The 23,735-nt window shown below is 37.6% G+C and overlaps 1 protein-coding gene across 4 annotated transcripts; it reads left to right on the top strand.

The window, feature by feature from the left end:
* Window positions 1-1,782: 1,782 nt before the first annotated feature.
* On the top strand, window positions 1,783-22,683 carry tfap2d (transcription factor AP-2 delta (activating enhancer binding protein 2 delta)). Of its 4 annotated transcripts, XM_051876320.1 has the most exons (9): window positions 1,783-2,040; window positions 2,171-2,403; window positions 13,346-13,843; window positions 15,826-15,886; window positions 18,833-18,998; window positions 19,902-20,020; window positions 20,528-20,669; window positions 21,519-21,632; window positions 21,725-22,677. In XM_051876320.1, exons 3-9 carry the CDS (start codon window positions 13,379-13,381, stop codon window positions 21,939-21,941), a joined length of 1,284 nt encoding a protein of 427 aa, XP_051732280.1. In that variant the 5' UTR covers window positions 1,783-2,040; window positions 2,171-2,403; window positions 13,346-13,378; the 3' UTR covers window positions 21,942-22,677. The 4 variants fall into 4 exon arrangements, with proteins under 4 accessions (XP_051732280.1, XP_051732279.1, XP_051732278.1 ...); XM_051876319.1 differs by having other exon boundaries at window positions 1,783-2,403; XM_051876318.1 differs by lacking the exons at window positions 1,783-2,040; window positions 2,171-2,403 and adding an exon at window positions 3,334-12,679 and having other exon boundaries at window positions 21,725-22,683.
* The last annotated feature ends 1,052 nt before the right edge of the window (window positions 22,684-23,735 follow it).

The raw sequence follows: 23,735 nt of genomic DNA, 5'->3' as shown, positions 1-23,735 counted from the left end.
GACGCGTTACAGATTTGGTTACAGGGTGCAAGCCAAATTTCGCTGCATTTTGACCTTCAAAAATTAAACAGGTCATGATCACGTCAAAGTAGAGTTGTCAAAAGTACCAACTTCGGTACCAATCGGTACTGAAATTTTAAAAATGTGAAGCTTTGAGCACTGTTGAGCAGATTTGTAAACATCTCTGATTGGCCATTGTGTTGGCGCGCTCATCGGATATAGCTGAGTTTCCACCGCAGGAACTTTCTCCAGGAACTAGGGACTTTGGGGTGGTACTCGGTAAGAAATTCCCCCTCAGAAAGTGCCTGCTTGCTACGTAGTACTTTTTCAAAGTTCCGGAACTTTTGGGGGTGGGACATGCTGATTGGTTGACTCCACACAGCATTTTATTTCAACCATAGTTTTTTAAAGTCTGTTGTGGTGTGTAAGAGTTGTTTGCTATTCGAATCAACAATGGAGTTTAACAAATACGACCAGTGGACTGACGATGAGGTTCAGGCTTTATTAAGCTTATATGCGGAGGACGAAATCCAGCGGGTACCGGAAAGTCGCACGCAGTCCTATGTCACCGAACTATCTTCGCAGTACTTTAGATGGCTATGGAAACACAGATAGCAATAGGTCTGGGGGGAAAAAAAAGTTCCTGGGACAAATTGTTCCGGGTAATTTCGGTGGAAACGCGGCTTATGTCTGTGATTGGCTACAATGGTCAATGCACGGGAGTGATTGAAACCACACGGAAGTGTTTGAATTTGAAAGCAAAAGCGTTTGAAAGCAGGCATCTATCGGCGGACTGTTCTGCGATAGACGCCTGCTTTCAAACGCTCCCGTATGGATCTGTGGAAGCGCTTGGTGAAGAGCTTCATTGATGACTATTTACAACACTTTTGAAGCGTTGATCATTGAAGCCAATCACAGGCATATCTGATGAGCGTGTCAAAACAATGGCCAATCAGAGGTGTTTACGAATCCACTCAACAGCGCTCAAAGCGTCACATTTTTAAAATTTTCGGTACTTTTGACAACTCTACGTCAAAGTGAACGTGACATTGCAATGGAATGTGCTACAATGGACGCTTCAATACAACATCATCATGCACCCATTCAGAGAGACAAATGTTCCAGGTTATATTGTTTACTTTTATGTGTCCAGTTTAGACACTAGACAGCCTCAAATAGTTGTGGTGCCAAAAAATGCACCTGGTGCAGAAACATTGACAGCGTTAGCTTAGGCTGCTCAATTGTTTACTCATGGCACATAGCAATACAGCTAAAAGTATTCCTAATATGTTGAACCTTTTATTGAAAGTAGCTACTTTTACCTGTTAAGACATGCTTTCACAAGCACCCATAAGAGCTGTGTTTGTGATGTTTGAACTGGGGGAGGCGCGACGAGCGAAAGGCCGTTTGCAAAATCTGATTTATTTTTGTAATTCTGCAGGATGTCACTAGTGTCGCAGAAACTACATACTTCACACTTAAAGGGACAGTTCACCCAAAAATGAAAATTTTGTCATCATTTACTCACCCTCAAGTTGTTCCAAACATATATGAGTTTCTTTCTTCAGTTGAACACAAAAGAAGATATTTTAAAGAATGTTGGCAATCAAACAGTTGATGACAGCCATTGACTTCCATAGTATTTGTTTTCCCTAATGGCTATCGTCAACTGTTTGATTACCAACATTCTTTAAAATATCTTCTTTTGTGTTCAACTGAAGAAAGAAACTCATACAGGTTTGGAACAACTTGAGAGTGAGTAAATTATGACACAATTTTAATTTTTGGGTGAACTATCCCTTTAAGTAAAGTCCAAAGAAGTGATGATCGCTGTATCATTTAATAGAGAACAATGCAAGATTGGTGTGTTTCAAATGTGTTTATTCATCAATGTTTATCTCTGTGGTACAGAAATGAGATTCCACATTTGCTGGAAATTGAATGTTTGGAATGAAGAGTTGCAGAAGAGCAGTATTGATCTGTCCTGTTCCAGCTCTCTGAAGTCTATTAGTGTTTCCACATCATCAGATATATGAAAGTGTATGCCAAATATATATATGTATATGTGTGTATGTGTGTGTGTGTGTGAGAGAGATAGAGATAGAGTGAGAGGTAGGGAGCGCAGTGGGGTTCACATACTGTGTGAATACTAATTCAGCTCTCTTGGCAGGTCAGGGTCCCTCTCCTCTCGACATTTACCCATCTGCACCGCAGCACACACTCTCACACTCAGCTCCTGTGGATTACCTAGGCCGCAGGACAGAGCCGTTTCTATGGAAACCTCATAGCAGGCCGCATGAGTTAACCGTATACCTCTTGTAAAGTCTCTCCTCTAGGAGTGTGTGTGTGTGTGTGTGTAAGGCACACAGCGCTGGGTGAACTGCACTCCGACATGTCACTCAGGTAATTATTGTACTCTTTAAAGAAAGACAGAAATTCTTGCATTCTTTTCCTGAAGATGGTTTTATGATAAAGCTTATCAATGACTAGATGACACCTGCAAAACACCTCAAAGAAACACTGGAACCACACGTTTTACTCATTCGAAATGCATTAAGATGAGCAGATTATGATACATACGATACAAGTCTTACCGAGGCTGCATTTATTTGATCAAAAATGCTGAAAACAGTAATATTGTGAAATATTAATACAGTTTAAAATAAGTGTTTTCTATGTGAATATACTTTAAAATGTAATTTATTCCTGTGATCAAAGCTGAACTTTCAGCATCATTACTCCAGTCTTCAGTGTCACATGATCCTTCAGAAATCATTCTAATATGCTGATTTGCTGCTCAAGAAACATTTATTATTATTATCAATGTTGGAATCAATTGTGCTGCTAGATATATTTTTGTAGAAACAGATATTTTTTTCCAAAAATATTTTATGAATGGAAAGTTCAAAGGAACAGCGTTTAATTGAAAAAGATATCTTTGTCTTTTCATTCCACTTTTGATCAATTTAATGCATCCTTGCTAATAAAAGTATGAAATTCGTTCATAAAAACAAAAAACAATTACTAACCCCAAACTTTTGATAATGTACAATACTATATATTAGAGATGCACCGATAATACATTTCTCCACCAATACCGATACTTTTATACCTTCTTTTAAATTAATAATTTCATTATAATTAATAATTAATCATATTTTTAATTATTATATTTTGAAAGAAATGCAAATAAAAACTTCATTCTCTCCATTTCATCAACTTGTTTCAGAGTAACAAGATAAACACATTACTCAATGTTAACACACATTAACTAAATTCTGAAGATGAAATTAATATTTCTTAACTTTCTGAATGTTATTAATTCATATAATTACTATTAATATTGAATGTCAAACTGGTTTCTTAGCATTTTCTTTACACAAAGAACATATGCTGTGCCCTCTTTTGATTGACAGGATATATCGGCCCTGACTATCGGCTGTTTTTAAACTATCGGCTATCAGCCGTGGAAATTTGCTTTTATCAGCCGATACTGATTATTGGCCAATATATATCGGTGCATCTCTACTATATATATTCCGGGTTCAGAACAAGTTAAATTTAATCTACAGCATTTCTGGCATAATGTTGATTACCACAAGCATTAACTTGTCTCCACATGTCCCTCCTTTTCTTAAAAAAAAATAATGAAAATAAAATCTGGGTTAAAATTACAATGGAAGTGAAAGGTTTGGCTATCTGTAAATGTTAAAATAATCACTGTTTCAGTAACAATATGAGTGTTATGATTATGTTTTTAGTATGAAACAATCACTTGCTAAGCTTTTCTGTTTGAAGTTATCGAATTTTACAACTCTCCATGACGGCGCAATGACGTAAAAACCCTAAAATCCCAAAACAAAAAAAATATTGTTTAAACAGCTTTGCAGCTCAAATAATACACATTTAAACAGAAAAAAATTAACGAAAGTGCATTTATAAAATTATAAGTCACATTTTAAATCCTCTCAAAATTGTCTCCATACTTCCATTGTAAGTGCCTCACCGTAAACTCCATTTTTTTCTTTTTTCATTTTAAAGAAAAGCATGGACAGGTCAAAACTGTTGTTATTTATAGTAAACAACATTATGCCACAAATGCTGAGAACTTAACTTGCCTTAGCTTAACTTAAGGAGTTCACGTGCATTTACACAGTATAGTATTTGTATTACAAATCAGGCTGTGAACAAGCTTGCAAATTGCAAATTTGTTATTGTACATATATAGGCTGCGATACAGCAGATTACACAAAATATTACAATACACAATCATGTTTAATTACAGAGTTCATGTTACAGTGTGGAATTATGTAATTGGAATTACATGAACATCACAAAAAACCCAACAGGTAGCTGCAAAACTAAACCAAGACCATGTTAGTGCATTTCATGTGATGACAACAGTAATGAGAACAGAGAAACGGACGGATGTTGTCATTTCAAGCCATTTTCAGCCATCTGATATTGTGTGTCGAAGTGTTTATCGGAAGCGGTGTTAATGTCATAATGTCTATACGAGACGGGGTATATTACAGGGTATCTGACATTGAGTGTGCGCTTGTGTGTGTGTAGGTTACCATTTGATTGACAGGTGAGCAGAGTCTCAGTGCTCTGGGCTTCATAATCAGCAGCTTTATTCCGAGCACAAAGGATTGTGGGAAGAGAGGGATGAGAGAAGCCGAGAAGTGCAGAATAGTAAAATTCCCGGAGGAGAGGAGGGGTTGCCTTCTCTCCTTTGTTTATTTCTTTGCTTTCCTTTGAACAGGTTCTCAGTGTGTGTGTTTTTGGGAGCGCAGGTAGTGTATTTGGTGTATTTTTGAGTATGTGCACTTCTCTGTGTGTGTATGTCTGTGTTTTTTTGAAAAGAGTGTTGTTCTCATTATGACTGATAGATCAAAAGCACGATTAATTTCTGAGCACGTCTTCCCTGGTGCTGTTGCTCCAGCTGTTCAGTGCTGCTCATGCTGATAAAACAGCCTCTCTGATTGGACGAACTCTTAGTCAATCAAACATGTGGGTGTGTCCAGGTGGCGGGGGCTTGGTGATATTTTTGTATCCGAGATGTTTTTCCTGCATTATTTTATTGTTTCCTGATTTTTTTTTTATAACATTCATCTGGATATGTAGGGGTGGACAATATACTGGTAGAGATTTTAGACTATTGTCTCTATTGCGATTACACTCGTGTGATGTTGCTATGCTGCGCTGTCATGAAAGCTTATCATTTTAATGCATTTTTTAGCATTGCGGTTTAAAAACAAGTGATTTTAAACCATTGAAGTGCAATAAGCAGCAAAAGAGAACTCATTTCACAAAATGTGCTGTCTGACTGTTTCTGATCGCTGTCTGAGAGAAGCGCGCACATAAAGTCGCTGCTCATAGAGCGTGTGAGTACTGAACTTAGTTCTTTTTGCCACCTTATTGGGCTTGAACGGTCAAATACACACACACTTATGTGTCAAAATGCCCATCTTTGCAAGTATCCTCGTAAACACATCATTTATATATCTAAAGTTAACGTAAACAGTTGAGAAAGAAGATGCATGTGTATCAGTATATTGGATCCCTTCGTTCGCTCTTAAAGTGACAGCAGCCTAATAAACCTGCTGCTGTCTGTCATTAATGTTAATCAAACAACAAACGAGAGAAAATCTCTCATTGCTCTTGACTGAATCACTTTTCTAACTTTAATAAGAATTTAATTTACACGGTGAAGACTATGCAGTGTTTTTATACATTTGATTATTTTATGCAATTTAGCCGATGTAGTATTTCTTATTTCTAGTGCTTAAAGTTTTTCAGGTCTATTTCATTTTTGTCTTTGTTCTATTGTAGTTTGTAATTCGTTTTTTTTTTTTTTTTGTTCTTATTTTATCACTGACTGTTTACTTGTCTTCTGTACGCTTGAGTTTTTTGTTTTGTTTTTTTACTTAATTTTATAACTTTTTGATATTGAAATTGGTGACAAGAATTATAAAATGTCAATGGTATCACAATTTTTGACATAACCTTATTCAAAGCAAGAATAACTATCATTATCTTGATATAAAATTACTCATATTGTGTTAAAAGATTTTGGTCATATCACCCACCCCTATGGATATGTGAAATATATTTTAATTTAAAGTGCAATTTTAATCAGTTGTAGAACGTGTATATTTGCTTACACATTCAGTCTTCCTAATGAGGTTAAGCACTTTTTAAGTTAAATATTACTATTTCTTTCTTGGATTAATCACTTTTGCTTGTTGTTTTGGATAAATGAATTATTGAAAAATGAAGTAAATTTAGCACTGGACCATTAGTGAGTTGATGCTACTGCTGCTCAAACTTTCCAACCTCTCCGGGCAGCTGTGTTTTTCCAGTGAAGGTTTTATTCAAGGCGGCGTTTCTCAGAACTGCTGCTGAGACTCATTTACTTCAGCTCCAGGAAGTCAATAGCATCACTTCTCTTTCCTTTCTGCTTTTTCTTTTCTCTCTTTCGTCAGATCTACTTAGTATGTTCAGAATGTTCCTCGCCCGTCAGTCTGTTTATTATTTCCATTGCATCTCTCTTTCCGTTTCTGTCTGTCCATCCATGTGTTTCTGGAAGGATTTTACAATGAGAAATGATTCATTTGATCTTTGCTTAGTTGCTATAGCCAATAAACACCAGCTTCGGGTGATTGTTCATAAACAAAAATGGGATAAAAACCCAAATCATCCAGAGTAAAAGTTCGTTGTTAGAGCCTTTGAGCTCGAGTTTTCCCGCTTAAAAGTTACCATATTTTCTAATATTTACAATATCCCTGTCTGTCTGTCTCTTTCTCTACCAGTTCAAATGTCATGTATGTGATTTTTCTCTTGTTTTGGCTGCTGATTAAGCTCATATCCATAAACAAAACGACCTCGTTTAACAGATTACAAAGGAATTACACGATCAAAGAGCAAAAGTCAGGATGTGTAAGAGAGTGGGAGAGAGAGAGCGAGTGTGTGAGGAGATTGTTTGTATGTGAGACACAGAGAGAGAGAGATACACCTCTTGCCCTGCTCTATCTGATATCGGAATCCATTTTGTGCTGAATGAACGTAACAGCTAATCCCGCCCTCTGGTACAGGCCTGAGGGTCTCTGACACTCTCTCTCTCACACACACACACACACACACACACACACACACAGCAGACACACTGGATTTAAATGCATTCAAAGAACCATCATTTTGTTGCATTCCAACATGTTTTTATAAATGCACACTGTTTTGTGAATGAATGCTGACTTGCACTAAATATGATGTATCCCTGTGTGTTTAAGAGGACAGGTTGCACTACAAAGTACACTAGTCACTAAGTTTACTATTTTATTTATTTGACGTAGCATGCTATTTACTATTAAAAAGAAAGTTCTTTGAGATGAGTATGCCACCCCACTTGAATATTATCCATTCTAATTGGATTTCAGTGAAAATAATGTTGCCACTAGTTTAAGGCGATTCAGATTTCAGTGGTTTTGAACTGGATACATTGTCACAGATACTTTATGGAAGCTAAACAGGTAAAACATACAGTAAAGAATGTAGTATACACCTATAAAAATAAATGTTTCAAAAGAAGGTTTTTGCAGTGATGCCATTTTTGGTTCCCCAAAGAACATCTTAATGAACGGTTCTTTGAAGAAAAATATATTTCTTGTGTTAAGAACATTTAAAAAAAATATAAAGAACCTTTTTCCACTATAAAGAACCTTGAATGGAAAGATTCCATGGATGTTAAAGGTTCAAGATGTTAAAGAGCCTTTAGTTTTAAGAGAGTAGAACAACTTTAACCATCAAGGGTTCGTCTACTGATATGTCATGATTAGTGATGACTTAGATGTGACCTGCTTTACTGTTGCTGTAAAACTTTTAATAAATGTAGGATGAATTGTAACTTTAGGAATTTCATCATAAACAACAACTGTTTTAATGGTAGTTTTTGTTATCTTGTTGAATAAGCTTGTTGAATAACCTCTGCTAAGTAGGATAAGAGATCTAATGACAGATCATCTCGATTATTAGATGAAATTAGATTAAACTGGGTCTAGATTAAAAGAATCAAACTACATCTTCAATCTCTGAAATGGCTATTCGACATGAAAGCAGGCTGTTCATTTAATATAAGTGAGTTTTCCTCACTGTGTAGCTCTGCCTCTGGTGAACATAATGAAGTATTGATCCATTTTCATGCTGAAAATGGACTTTAATGTAAAATTTGCTGGTCAACTGCACAAGCTGTCCTCTTCAGGTTGGGGTAATTTTTGAATTATCCCATTTTAGCACATAAAGGGCTTTTAAATTAGAGTTATTGGATATATGATAACTGGTTATGTACAGTCTTGGAATGGTGTTAGAGCTTTACATTGCTCTAAAACTGACCGGAGTATGACTTCCAGAAGTTTGGTGAGTTCACCGGACCGTAAAGCTCCGTTTGTAACGGACCTTTGACTCGGAAATAATGAAGAAATCAGACGGAAACAAACGATGACAGAAGTTAAATACTGTGTCATCGAGCAGATGCTCATATGTAGAATTTATTACTTTAATTTGTCAGAAATTACAAGCTCGATGAAAAATAAATGTTTCGACACGTCTTTTAACTGAATATTTTTTATATAGGCCTAGGCTAACTTTTTATGTAGGCCTACACAGGCTACATTTTATTAGCTAGCCTATATGAATTAGCTATTATCATTATTTTTTGAAGATTTTATATTAGGGTGTAAAACAATTTCGAGGCCTTCCTTGACTTTTTGTTTGTGTGCGTGCATGCGTGTGTGTGTGTGTGTGTGTGTGTGTCAGTCAGCGGTCTACCGTTATTTTGGCAGATTGCTCTTTTTAATTAACGCTCATTTTGCGCGCATCTGGCACGTGTCTAGATTTAAATTAATTTTTAAGATTCAGTTTAGTTCACTCAAGGAAAAATAATACACTGACGGTCAGTGTTGTTTGTTGAATTAATAAATAGTTGGTCATTTGTCAAGACACCTCATTTGGCACATATTTTGACAGATCTGGGAGGCGGGAGAAAAACTACCGTTATTAGTTTAAATCCCTCTCGTACGTTTTTGATAAACAGTTTGGGTGATTACAGTCTTTCACTGACCATTTATTGATTCTACTTGGGAATCTTAACGAAAAGGACCGAACAATGCAGCGGAGGCCTAATCGTGGGTTGTTTGAGGTAAATGTAGTGTCTAATCATGTAGGCCTATTGTCATGACATAAACAAAGTTTTACGTTATATATTTACATTGAAACAGCACAGTTAAATTAACCAAATATTTCGTGTTTTTGTCCCAACAGAAAGAAAATTAATTTAGTGCACTTCATTAAATTCACCACGCGCTGAAACTGACGCTGCGCCCCTCCCCCTTCAAATCTATTAGCATATAAAACTCTGTGTCTGTGTGTGTGTGTGTGTGTGTGGTAAATGTAGGTCACATCGATGAGGACTGCATACTTTGTAATTAGAATTATCTCGTAAACACCTTATTCCGTGTTTTACAGTGTAGAGAGCTGGAGAGCCGTTACTTAACGGACGCCGAGACCATATTGAGCTTTACTCTCACAACCTCAACTAGATGAACTTCATTTGGCCAGTTGTCAAACAAACGTTGTCAACATGTAGTGTATGAACTTGAGTTTAATTAAAACGTTTTGATTTTCTCTATCACTGTTATAATTCCAGATTCACAACACTTATAATTTTATCTTTTGTTAGATCACTGGTGTCAAACTTAATAGGCTATTTAGGAAAAATACAAGGAACGCTCTGAGAAACTTTTTTGAAATGGTCGATTTTTTTCTTTTTTTAAAGATATAAAGTCTTTTTTTATTAGCAAGGCTAATAATCAGATGTGGTTAAATATGACGTTTGAACCATCATATCCAGCAATTTAGCATTTTAGCAAGCTGATCTGCTCATAGATTAGCCATCGTAAAATCGCAAAATGACTAAAGTTGAATAAAACACCATGTTTACACAGATAAGGATATCAGTCTTCATGTTGTCTGTCAGTGTTTTCGTTTTATAGGCTAAGCCTTCTTCATATTTATGTTTTGAAAACATTTCGATCTTGCATGTTGAAATGGTTTTAAATGAATTCAGGTTTTTATGAGTCACTAGTTTGTCTTGGCTTATGATTGTTGATGCTCCAAATGACAGTTCTTATGATCTGGTGGCAGCCAGCTGCCAGTCACCGTTTGGGACGCTTTTAATCCAATGTTAAATCAATTACAGTCAACTCTGGGCCAAACTACACTGGGATGGACACCTCCTCTAAAGTTTCATTTTGCATCTGTTATTTTTATTTCTAATTTTCCATGGATTGGTGGCGGATTTACGTGTCGAAACGATCTCGAGGAGCATCCAGACCGAACAGATGGACTGAAGCCCTGACCGGTACAGCGTGCATATGTGCATCCGCTGCTGTGCGCGTTAAGCCCTATTAAGACCGTCTACCGTGCAACTGGTGCTTCTCTCAATCCCGCGAGCTCTCGCAGACTACACAAGCGAAAGCTTCTAATCCCTCACGTGAGAGGACTAGTTCTCTCGCGCTCACATCGTGTAATTTACAGTCTGCCTGGAGGCCCTAGATATATATCTGAAACCAGACCGTGTTATTTCATAAGAGCCTCCTGCTGGGCGATTCATTTCCGCCGTCACCTCGAGACCTTTAAAGTGCATTTACAGCACAACAACCAGCTCATTTTACTACACTATTCTGTTTTTATTAAGCAACACACCGTTTGTTAGCTACATTTGTGTTAGTCGTATTAAAAATCGCTATGATTTTATTAGCCTAGCTGATTAGCCTACATTGTGCCATGTTAATTCAATTCATCCTGGTGTTTGGTCTTTTAGGATCATATATTTGCTTTCCTTTCTGTTTGCCAGAGAGAGAGAGCCAATGATATAGGCCTGTTAGCTCAATAATGTGCTAACATCAGTCCTTTTAGTTAGCCCATTAAACGAAAATAAAAAGAGGCTTCCCTTCTCGCACGTTGTTTTCCGAGTAAAACATTTATGAAGTGAAATACGTCAGTATATGTGTATGTTTGTGAGAGGATCCTCCCTTCGCGCGAGACACCGGGCGCTTGAGGCGTCTCCGTCCGCCCTTCTCATGCACGAGGGCGCGAGCCCGCGGTAATGGCGGTAATTTGGGTTAAATAAGGGTAGCATCAGCTTTTTAAACACTTAAAAACTGTCAAACCTCTAGCAGACACAAAAACCTTAAGACTCGAGTATTTTGCTGCTGGGGAGGGAGGAGACATTCAGAAACGAATGACTGGGACTCACTTAAACACACACGTTTGCACATGAGCTAAAAGTCTTTCTCATAAACTGTTAAACGTCATCACCGGTTTTATTTTCCTAGGGAAAAATATACAGTTATTAATATTCAGGACCTTTATCACAAGCTGTAAGTAATACGGGTGCCCGTGTCTTGTCATGCACCTGTGTGGTTCTTAAAGCATAAATTTGACCGACATGCTGATTTAAGCGATGACCCCCCACGCGCGCCCCACTCATCATCCTAAACGTGCACAAAATACTTCCAGCGTGGGTCAGACCGTCACTGTCCCGGTTCAGTAAACGACAGAACAGAAACAAATTCAACAAATGCTGAATGGATTGGCTGCAAGAGGATTAAACTGAATCAAAAGTGACCACAGAGCACCGATGTGTTCAAAACCCATTGCTAAAATACGAAAAAATCAAAATACTGAATGAATTAAACTAAAAAAATAAAATAAAAAAATAGTGTGGTCTATTACAACCGATGATAAAGGGGTATAAATAGGTTATTTCTATACAATAGCAATAAAACAGTCTTTAAATAACGTACATTCAATATTATTCTGCGATGTAATGTTTTTGCAGCACTATTTCCAAACGAAGTTTTCGATTAAAATGGAAAAAAAATGGCCTTGTGTGATAATAATTAAGAAAAAGTAAAGGGAAATATTCGTTCTACCATGAACTGTATTTGCAATTAAATTTGCTTTCATGCAACGTGTCTCTCGCTCAGTTAAATAGAAATAAAAATATTTGATAAAACAGATTAAGACCACGCTATAAACAAGTGAAATAACGAAACATAATGTTTAATCGTGCAATCAAAATTACAGCGACACAATACACCGAGTTAAACTTACGTGTTGTTGAAAAAAATCCAAAAAGCAGGTAAATGGTAAAGCCGCGAGGAAAACAGAGACAAATAAAACTGGCCCTTCTACAGAAAGCACTAACGACCTTAAAGAAATGTCCACAAAAATCATCAAAAATGTTGAAAGCGCACTTGGTTCCTTATTAGGCGAAGATACAATATTTATTCCGTGTCTCCAGGGATGAGGCTGCTCTCTCTATTGTCCTCCCTTTCCTCAATGCTGATGCTTAATTTTCAAAACTTCTATATTACCAAGGGACCTACGACATCAGCCGGAGAAATACCCAGCAAGTACAAAATCCGAGCCAGGGAGCGCTTTGTGCAGAGGGGAGGCATTTCAGCCGCTTTTACCGACTGCGCGAGGCGACATTTCATTTTCACGCGCTATTTTGGGGATTTTTTTTTTCTTTCATTCGTCCAGCAGCGCGAGGAAATCGGGTTATTGGATCGCGAGAATGTCAGCCACATTTCCGGGACTGGTGCACGATGCGGAGGTATTTAAATTCTTTTCTTATCACCTCACAAAAATCATCTGATTTCGTTTCATTTAGCGAAAATTATGATCACTTAGAAAAGCGGAGTGGAAGTTAAGACTTCTGAGGGGAGTTTGCTGCAAAGGCGAGGATAAATACTATGTATTCAGTTCTGGTGAAAATACCTTTTACTACTTGTTTTTTCGTTGCAAATGTGGGTCTCGAGCGTTCTTGTAAAAATCTACACAGTTATTGGAACCATTTGCTCGTTCTTTTTTCATATATAATAATAATAATTAGCAATAGTGCAGACTATCATGTCTTGTGCTTACCTGCAGTGAAACGGGCGTAGATTGTCGGGACAAAATGGCTTTTAATGTCGTTTGCACGGATGTAGTAATAATAATATAGTCAAATAACACACTCCGTGGCAAATGATAGACAAGTGAGGGAGGGAAAAAACGCTGTGAGCTCGTGGAGCAGTTTGCAGTGTGTTTCACGCACTCCCTCCCAGGCACGGAGAGATGACATCGCCGTCAGGTACTTTTCTAAAGACACTTTGAGCTGCTGTGTGTGTTTGTGTGTTTGGGGAAGGTTTGAGTTTCCGCCGCGTGAGAAATGCGCGCGGATCGCTGCGAGCGCGTGTAAATGACATCCCTCATATTTTTCTCTTTTTTCCCCGCACAGATACGTCACGACGGATCAAACAGCTACCGTTTGATGCAACTCGGATGCTTGGAATCTGTGGCCAATTCGTCTGTCGCTTACTCTTCGTCGTCTCCGCTTACATACCCAGCTACCGGAACCGAATTTGCCTCCCCGTATTTTCCCACGAACCACCAGTACACGCCCTTACACCACCAGTCCTTCCACTACGAGTTCCAGCACAGCCACCCGGCCGTGAACCCGGACGCGTACTCGTTAAACTCTCTCCATCACTCGCAGCAGTATTACCAGCAGCTCCATCACGGCGAACCGGCGGACTTCATCAACCTTCACAACGCCCGGGCGCTCAAGTCCTCGTGCCTGGACGAACAGCGGCGGGAACTGGGCTGCCTGGACGCGTACCGTAGGCATGACCTGTCAATCATGAGCCACGGCTCTCAGTACGGCATGCACCCCGAGCAAAGACTGCTGCCCGGGGCGGGTCTGGGGCTGCCGCCACCGGGGGCCGATGACCTACAGGTACAACTCACCGGCATTCTACCGTTCAAGCACAAAATACACACACTCAATGTGTCACCAACGCAGGCTGCAGAGAAGTTAACGCCTTCAGGGATGTTGTATAGTCACTTTCACTGCCCGAACAGAAGAAATGATTGCCCGAGGGCTTGAACGAAAAACCTTAAACATCCGGAGAGATTGGAAAAGAAAAATCGAGGCCGCGCGATCATTTTCTTTTCGGCCTTTTCGCTTTCGAACAACAAATTAATTTAATAAGAAACAAAACATTATATAGTATAAATAAAATAAAATAAGCTGTGTACAAATTAAAAAAAAAAAAAAAAAAAGTCTGTGTATGAAAAATGCATTAATTCCCAACCTGTAAAACACGTGAAATAAGACTTTTTAAGGCTATATTTTGAAACGTTTGCAAGCACCATATTTCACTTGATTTAACTGGCGGATTTTACATATTTAATATAGTGAATATTGAGAAGTCTTGAATTCGGCAGCGCGTATGTCGGGCCTCGCTGCTGTAAAGCCGCTGTTTCTTTTTCCTCCGTTAAAAGGCGGATTAAGGGCTTGAAAAAGTGCGAACAAAAGGCAAATCCTCCGCAGTAGAGCACCGTAGTTTATCCAATTTAGGACTTAATGTCAATCAACTGGTTATTTATGCACAGACATCTGAAACAGCTCAAGTTTAACTGGTGAGTCAAAAATATGTTAAGATCAAAATAATGATCTAGTCCTTTTAAAAAATATATAGTGCGACAGTGAAATTGAATAGATTTGAGAGAAAATATTCTAGCTAACAGATTACATTTTGGTTATTTTACTTCATTGCATAGAAAGAAAATTGTAATAGTACATTGAGTATTTAAATGATAGCATCGACGTAATCTAATTTATAATGAAATAATTCTATAAAATGTTAGAGCATTGCGGAATACGGTACTAATGACTAATATAAAATATGTGAAGTAAATGTGCATACACTTTTATTGCTTTGACTAATTATATATATATATATGTGCATAATTTATTTTTGATTTGCCCATCACGTTTTACAGGGCCTATTTAAATAATTTGGCCCAAATAACTTCTATAACAATATAGCCTTTGTGTTCTATTTAATTTTACATTTGAATGCAATAGAACTATTTTTAGAACACCCGTAGTAATTCTATTTTAGCATTGATGCAACTTTGCAATTTTGTATCACTTTTTGTGCATGGTATATAGCCGTAGAAGTTTAGGCGTGTTCAAAACAAAAATCGTAAAGAATCGTTTTGGTATTGCTGTCGCGTGTTCAGAGACAAAAAAGGCCCACAGGAGAACAGACACAAACACATACGTCCCGTGAAAAGGTTTTGGACCTTTCTTTGGTGCTGAATGAAACCGTGCGCTCGGTGAAGGCCGCGGAACAGATGCGGGCAGTCTCGTGCACACAAGCGCATCTTTGAGCCGCTAAACAGATTTGGCACGCGGAACAATAGAAGCTGCCGCACCTTTAACACGCACACGCGTAATTTATGCCTGATCCGACGGGTTTGTATATTGATTTTATAATCACTTTAACTGCGGGGAAAAGAAAAATAGAGCAGGAGTTTGTTAAAGGGTTACAAGAGCACGCCAGTATGGTGTCAGTATGGATGTGAGCGTGTGTGGGTGAAATATGTGTGTTTTTTTTTTTTTCTCTGAATGTGTGTCTGACTTGGCCTCCAGACTGGTCGTGGCTCGTGAGACGGATTAACTCTTTTCTTTTGATGCAATCCAGTGTTCCTTGGCTGATGACATCACTGATAAGAGAAAGTAAAATAATAATCTGTTCGTTTGGCATTACAGTGTAACAGGTTCCTCTGCAGTTTAACTAACCACGTGGTCTGTCATACATGCCTCGTCAAACACAAATACTGATCACAATGTAGGCTATAAGATTTGTTCATTATTGATCATCAGGTTCATATACATATACATATATATATATATGTTTATGTGTCTAGGGATCTGTAGACGCGCAATGCGGACTCGTGTTAAATGGCCAAGGAGGAGTGATCCGGAGAGGTAAGGTCACAACACTCACACTTACAAATAGAAAGCATGACACACACACACACATATATATATATATATATATATATATATATATATATATATATATATATATTTCGAAGCAGTAAATAAAACAAAGTATGTTTTAAAAGAAAATAGCCTACTAGCCTACTAAATTATCTTTTTACTTCAGAAATTCACTTTTTAATTCAATGTGTTACTTGCCAATTCTTTGTAATTATTTGTGAAATTTAGTAATAGTAATTTCTGAGTGAAAATGTCAGTGATGTTGTTGTTGTTTCAATAACGTCAGTCGTGTCTTTTAAATGATTTTAATCTTTTATAATAATAGAAGACTAAAATAAATACCCTAAATTATATTGTTATATTTAATAATTGCTTTCCAATGACAAGACAATGATTTAATATTTTAGCATAAGCATTTTAATTTAAAAATAATAAAACTCAACGTTAGTTTTATTCATTTATTTGAATCCCAAATGTTTTTATACCGAAAAACAAATAGTAATATTTAAGTAAAAATTATTTTATTTTGTCTTTTTGCAGGAAAAACTCAATAGGAATTGCATTAATGTGAATGTCATTCAACAGGCCTAATACTTTCTTTGTTGTAACTCTTAAATTATTACTTGCGGCATAAATAAATAAACAAATACAACAAAGAAATTATAAACATTTCAGTATCGGTAATTAATTTGGCTACATTAAATGCATATTGTATTTACATATTGATGCAACAATTCTTTTATTATTTCATCAAGCAAAAAGGCACACATTTATATTATCTTTAACGTTATTCTAAAATGTTTTGAAAGGCAAATATCAAGTAATTTAAGATTATTATTTTGGTGTTTTGTTGTTGTTGTCATAGACGTTGGCGTTTTTTAAATGTGTATTATTTGTATGGAAATGAATGTTATCTTTTGTCTTGTTTAGCTACTATTATTGTAGACGTAGCCATTCAGAGAAAAAAATCATTAATTAGTAAGAGAGCGCATAATGAAGGAACTGTAGGCTTTATTGTTTAGAAGTTCAAACCCCGATAAAACATATTTCTCAAGGTCATTCTCCTTTGACAGACGTTCGCGATAATCTCAGAAGAATTTGTGTATTCTCTGTCCGCTGCTATTTTGTAAAATCGCGAGTCTTGTGTGGATGAATCGAATCGCGTTCATATTTCGTAATATTTTCTTAATATCACTCGCATCTTTGTCTGTCTCTTCAAAGCAGCAGCGGATCGACACACATGTGGAGTTTGCCATAAAACGAACGGTGTCTTGGGCGCTTAATTTTTAATAAACTCTGTCTAGGTGTTGGGCTCGCCATCACTTCCAGTTAATGGTGTGCAGGATTTAGCCGCGAGCTCCGCCGCTCCAACCATCACAACCAATAATCATTGCTTTACCTCGCGCTCCGGTATCGATAGCTTCTCGCGCCTCGGGCGCACGCTTTGATATGTTAATGCCGCGCGGCTCCAAATTCAGTGGAGATCATATTAATGTTGTTCACACTGACTGCAGCTTTGGCTTCGTTGAATATTCAGATAACCTTTTTCAAAAGAAATCACTCAAGAAACGAGGATCCTACTTAGAAAAGTCGTCTGTGTTTTAATCATGATTAGCCCTCTTAGCTTTCAGGAATTTGATCAAGCTTCACCCCGCCTTTACACGTACACACACTGAATGTGCATCTTTCTCTTCTGTGCGCGCGCTCGCTCGCTCACGCGCGTGTGTGTTTTAGGTGCTGGGTGATGAGCGTGAGGCGCGCGCCGTAAACACACACCACCGCTACAGTTGAAATAGAAACAGAATGACATTTGGCCTATGTCTTTTTTTTCTTTAATTTTCGTGGCAAACTCGCAAAAAGCGCTTGATTCGCTTTGTGATCGCTCGCGCGCTGCCTCGGGCTACTCTCCCTCGCGCTTAAATACCCGCTATCGCCTCTGGGCCCGGCGCGCGCGACCAGACTACCGGCAATAGCTCTTTTTCAATTGCCCTTGGCAACATAAAATACAAACTACTTTGAATCAAAACATTTTGGGTGGAATTAATGTGAAGTGAACTTGCATGCTAGCAGAGATCTTGGGTTTGTCAGAGCGCTTTAGGGTGACTGATGAGGAGCAGGTTAGAGGCCCACTAGCCAGAAAAGCCCTTCAGGAACACACACGTTCACACTCAAACACAAATACACACACACACACACACACACACACACGTGGATAAATAGGGTAGAAGACCCACTGATTCCAGCTCAGTCTGAACATGTCATTTATAGATCTTTACAACATAAATGGATCTGCCTATAGTGTGGATTTGACTTACAATGCTTAATAAATAAACATAATATTTAATGTGCAAAATGAACAACTCCTGTGCAAAACATAATTGTTCATACAGGTAGTTGACATGAAATGCTACTGCATCAAAAATAATTTTAATTTTAGTAGCATTTTTTTATTATTATTATGCATGCAGATTGTATGAGCACATATTATGACTACATGGAATATTTTCACATTTTAAACATTCATTTGTCACACCACATGACCTATCAAAATATAGAACTATAGACTATAGAAGGCAAAAAGCTGATTAAAGTAGTTAAAAACTTTAAACTAGAAAAAACTTGCACCTGAGCCCTATTCTGGGTTTTGGATGTTTTTTACCTACCTACAGTACACGTTCATTTATACATTCATATATATATATATATATATATATATATATAAAGTGCATGGACATGTTATCTGTCAACCACCTATATCTACACAGCTTTAAAATAGTTGGCTGTAGCAAAAGAAAAGCATTAAGAATGATTATGAATCATTGTCCATCGATTTCTTTTCAGCGATCTGATCTTTATTCAATTTCTGGAGCTTGTATCTGGGTGATTTTCTCATAAGCGCCCATTTGACATGTTGTTTGTTGTTGTGTACAGGTGGCACGTGCGTAGTGAATCCTACAGACCTGTTCTGCTCTGTACCAGGAAGACTTTCTCTTCTCAGCTCTACCTCAAAGTACAAAGTCACCATCGCTGAAGTCAAACGCCGCCTGTCTCCTCCAGAGTGTCTCAATGCCTCACTACTCGGTGGGATATTAAGAAGGTAAGAGACACAGTTTTAACACACCTGAAACTCAGAATGCACATGTTTGGAATTTTGGAAAGACGACATACTAAAGCATCCAAAGCTGTAAGAACATGCAGCATTTGTGCACAAGTCCTGAGAGGAGCATAGGGTTAGTGTTTGTTGGCACAACAATGTTAGACCTTCAGTCATTGAAATATGAAGGAAAACTCCTTTTTTACATGTAGTTAATTGGCAAAACAATGCAAGACATCTGAAAGCGACAGAAAAAGGAAAAATAGATGGAGTCCTGGACACTTAATCCAGAGATAAAGAAGAGAATGTGGCTGTATGTGTGAGAGAGAGAGAGAGATGGAGAGGGAATGAGAACAGTGAAGCTGAGGCTCCATTATTGATGAGGGACACAGACTGGAGAGCAGAAATGAGGCCAGTGACGAGAAGAGAGGAGACACACACACACACACACACACACATTCACTCACTCATTTCAAACACACAGGACAAAACATCCTGGTAATGCACAGGTTCATTAACGCCTGCAGAATCACCAGCAAAATGTTCAGAAATTCATTTTACATAAATGAAAAATTGTATATTGACTGTTAAATGAATATTTAAATACCCTTTATGCACATTATGTAGCGATGCATGGACATGAATGAACAAACTAAGCATTTGCTCCTAAATATTTGTGTTCATTGAAAAATGTAAGGACTCACTTTAGTTGTCACGCAGCTGCAGTTCTCATGTGCTCACTTAGGAATGGAGGTTTGTAGAGTGTTAAGGTTTAATAATGTAAAAGTGCTTTGGGAAAAAAAGACTGGATGAGAAGGACATGTTGGGCAGCGAACGCTCTTCAGTGGATATGAAATGTAAATGTAAGTGTGTTGCTGATGGACTTTCTCCATCTGTGTGGGTCAGAGCCAAGTCAAAGAACGGCGGTCGCTGCCTCAGGGAGAAACTGGACAGGTTGGGACTCAATCTCCCAGCAGGCCGCAGGAAAGCGGCGAACGTCACGCTGTTGACCTCTTTAGTGGAAGGTATGGATTCATTGAGCTTTATTTCTTTGTTTCAAGAGGCTTTTGTTTATTTGTTTCAGACATTGAATTCTAATTTGATTTGATGCTAGATGTTTGTGCAATGACTCATTTTATGAACGATTTGGTTTGTTAGTTGTTTAAAAGAAGCAATTTTACTCTGAGATTAGTAAAACTTGCACAACTTGTTACATTTCATTCTGTTTTATTTGATATCTAGTTTTTAAGACCTGCATTTTTGTAATTCATCAGAAAAGCATCTGGTTTTGTTTCTTCATTTTTGTTGAGGATGAGATCTGTTAAGATTGTCTATTCTGCCATAAAAGAAAAAGTCTGAAATATTTTTAGTCTTCAGACATAATCTTTATTACTCAAGGGAAGTTTGAAATGAATTCCAATGGTATGAGACAGATTGATGCAACATCTATGCAATTTTTTAGGCAGCATTTAGAGAATGAACTGATTTCCGAGCTTCACTCATCACTCATCTTTCCTCCTCTGTGTGTGTAGGGGAAGCGCTACATCTGGCTCGGGACTTTGGTTACACCTGTGAGACAGAGTTTCCCACCAAAGCGGTCGGGGAGCATCTCGCCCGCCAGCACACGGAACCAAAGGAACAGAACGCGCGCAAGAAAATGGTGCTGGCCACCAAGTAAGACGGCAACTCTTTAGTGCTTTTAGCGAAATTTGTTTTCACTTAACACTTTATTGGATAGACATTTTAAAGGGACAGTTCACCCAAAAATGAAAATTCTCACTTAATCACCCTCATGTTGTTTCAAACCTGTATGAGTTTCTTTGTTCTGTTGAACACAAAAGAAGATATGTTGAAGAATGTTTGTAACCAGACAGTTGACAGTAGCCATTGACTTCCATATTATTTTTTGCCTACTGGCTTCCGTCAACTGTTTGATTACCAACATTCTTTAAAATATATTCTTTTTTGTTCAACAGAACAAAGAAACTCATACAGGTTTGGAACAACATGAGGGTGATTAAGTGAGGACAGAATTTTCATTTTTGGGTGAACTATCCCTTTAAATCTTGAAAGGATAAATTGCGCCAAATGCACCAAAATGGTTCCAAATGTTCCAAATTTGAGTTTTCGCAGCAATGCCATAGAAGAACCATTTTTAGTTCCCCAAAAGGCCTTTCAATTTTTTTTCTTATTGTGAAGAACATTTTAATAATCAGAAGAATGTTTTTCCACTATAAAGAACCTTGGAATGGATGTTAGAGGTTCTACATGGAACTATAGATGCCAATAAAGAACCTTTCTTTTTAAGAGTGTATGTATGAACATATCTTCAAAAACAGATGCGAAACTGCACCTTAGAGAATTAGATCTTGGAAAAGGTTTTGTTACCAAGGACTGGAAGAAAGGATGTGTTTGCATGTGAAAATTAAGACCTCATTAAATCTCCTTTATGGACTACTTATGAAGAATGCCTTTTTCGAGATGCATCCTTTTAACTGTGTTCGAATGGCTTTGTGTCTACAGGCAGATCTGTAAGGAATTTCAGGATTTGTTAAGTCAAGATCGATCTCCACTCGGTTCTTCTAGACCAACACCTATTCTGGACTTGGACATTCAGAGACATCTAACACACTTCAGGTATAGAGTCAAAACCTGCTTGCAAAAATACATCAAACATAGTATTCAAACAAGTATTGTTGTTAATAAGCATTTTCTGTTGTCTTCTTTAGTCTAATCACGCATGGATTTGGTACGCCGGCGATTTGTGCGGCTCTTAGCACCTTTCAAACGATCCTCAGCGAAATGCTTAATTACCTGGAGAAACACTCAGCCAATAAGAGCGCAGGAACGCCAGACACCAGCCAGATCAACTCCAACTCGGACAAAACACTGCGCAAAACCACCGAAGCACCGATGAAGGACGGTAAAATCGAGAAAACAGAATGACTCTGACGCAAGAGTGGCCGCTTTCCCAGTTCCTGATCTGAGCCCTGATGGGCGGGCCTTGTTCAGGGCGTGGCTACTTGGGGCGGGGTTACAGGGTTTTTATTCCATATTCTTTTATTTATATAACTGGCATAACTTCTTATGACCTCAGCTTTGCCTGTATGTACAAACCAGTCACGTCATTCTCACTGCCCAATACTTTGCAAAACAAACCATTTTCATTATTTTATAAGTTATTGAAGAAGTTATTTTGCTTAAAGTTTGTCTGTATGTAATTAGTTTAAATAACGATTTTAAAGATGCAATATCTTTTATTAAAAGACTCACATTCCATTTCTGCCAAGACCTAATTTGAGGTCAGTTTGAGACTGTAAATTATGACAGGTAACTTTCCCTGTTGCAGTTAGTTACTGTATATTGTGCATGTTAAACTTTGTACACCATCTGAAACGGACATTCCCCACTGTTGTTCCAGAACACAAACTCTTGACTGCATTTGTAAAAAAGTTATATATAAATATATAAATTCAATCTTTTCTTGTAGGCTTTGAACTACATATATGAAATAACCCTACATGCAAACTACTGGTGTTCAATAAAGCATATTGCTCAAAGTCTTATATTAACTCACCTGACTGGAATTGAATTCATGTGCTTCTTCTTGAATACAAATCATAATTGATGTGCATTTGCAATGCCACACTTCTGGATTTGACACAGACAACACCTTATTGATTAATCAATCACATATTCAACTTAACCTGCTGTAGCCAAAAATTCTCACTCACCTGCTTTTGTTCTGCTAAATAAGTGGATTTTACAAGAAGTCTTCTCTGGCTGACATTTCCTCTCAGGCTTTTCCTCATCCTTTGTCTGGAGATCTTGATTTTTAAAATAAAGGCTGGAGGAAAGTATTTGCTTTACCTCACCCACAGAGAATGGAGATACCAGTGAACTCATTCAACTTAAAATACTGAGAAAATAATGAATGAAAACAATAATATGAAACGAGAGAGCAAAAGTAGCTTTACTTGTCGAATTATTACATTTTACTCATTCCAAAATCATAATCACAATACAGCTAAACTTGATTATTTGGACAAAATACATTTTCATTATGATGGAATATATTTTAAATGTAAATTAAACATTCCGAAAAAAAGGCTGATGTGGGATAGCTAAATGAGCACCCAAACAGCACAGATCATTAACTGCAGAGAAAGACCAACATGTTGCGCCAGAAGGCTTTACAAAGTCAATAACTGACTGACAGATCGATGCGAAGCTTTTCACAAGATAAAAGCGATTCACATTCATATTCACAATTTTGGGTAGGAAACCGCTGTCTGATCTCAGTAGCTACTGAGGACGTTTCAATAATCGACGTCAACGTTAACGAATGTAGCCTAAATAAACAAAATAACACAATCTTGGGAAAAACCCAAACATATAATTAGCGTATCCTATTTATTTTTTACGAGTCAGTTTGATCAGTTTGGGCAGTTCTAATGCATGTGTGACGTTCAATAAAGTTCCGCTTCAGCCTTCAACTCGACCTAGTTTACGCGGCAATTAATTAGCCTAGCCTAGCCTACATGTTCATAACGTAAAATGCAAGTGAAAAACCAAACAATTGGCACAAACATTCAGTGTTTTAAAGAAACACGTCCATTCTGAGAATAGATTATTTCTGAAAGCAATCGAGTCAGACTGTTCCAACCCAAAGGTTTATTGTCATAAATAATAGCCTATACACCACAACTTTGTTCAGATAAAACGAAGGTCTAAATATAT

Source organism: Ctenopharyngodon idella, chromosome 20 (assembly GCF_019924925.1).
Source record: "Ctenopharyngodon idella isolate HZGC_01 chromosome 20, HZGC01, whole genome shotgun sequence".
NCBI lineage: Eukaryota > Metazoa > Chordata > Actinopteri > Cypriniformes > Xenocyprididae > Ctenopharyngodon > Ctenopharyngodon idella.
Note: the sequence above shows the minus strand (reverse complement) of the source record. Positions and strands in the feature narration are given on the sequence as shown.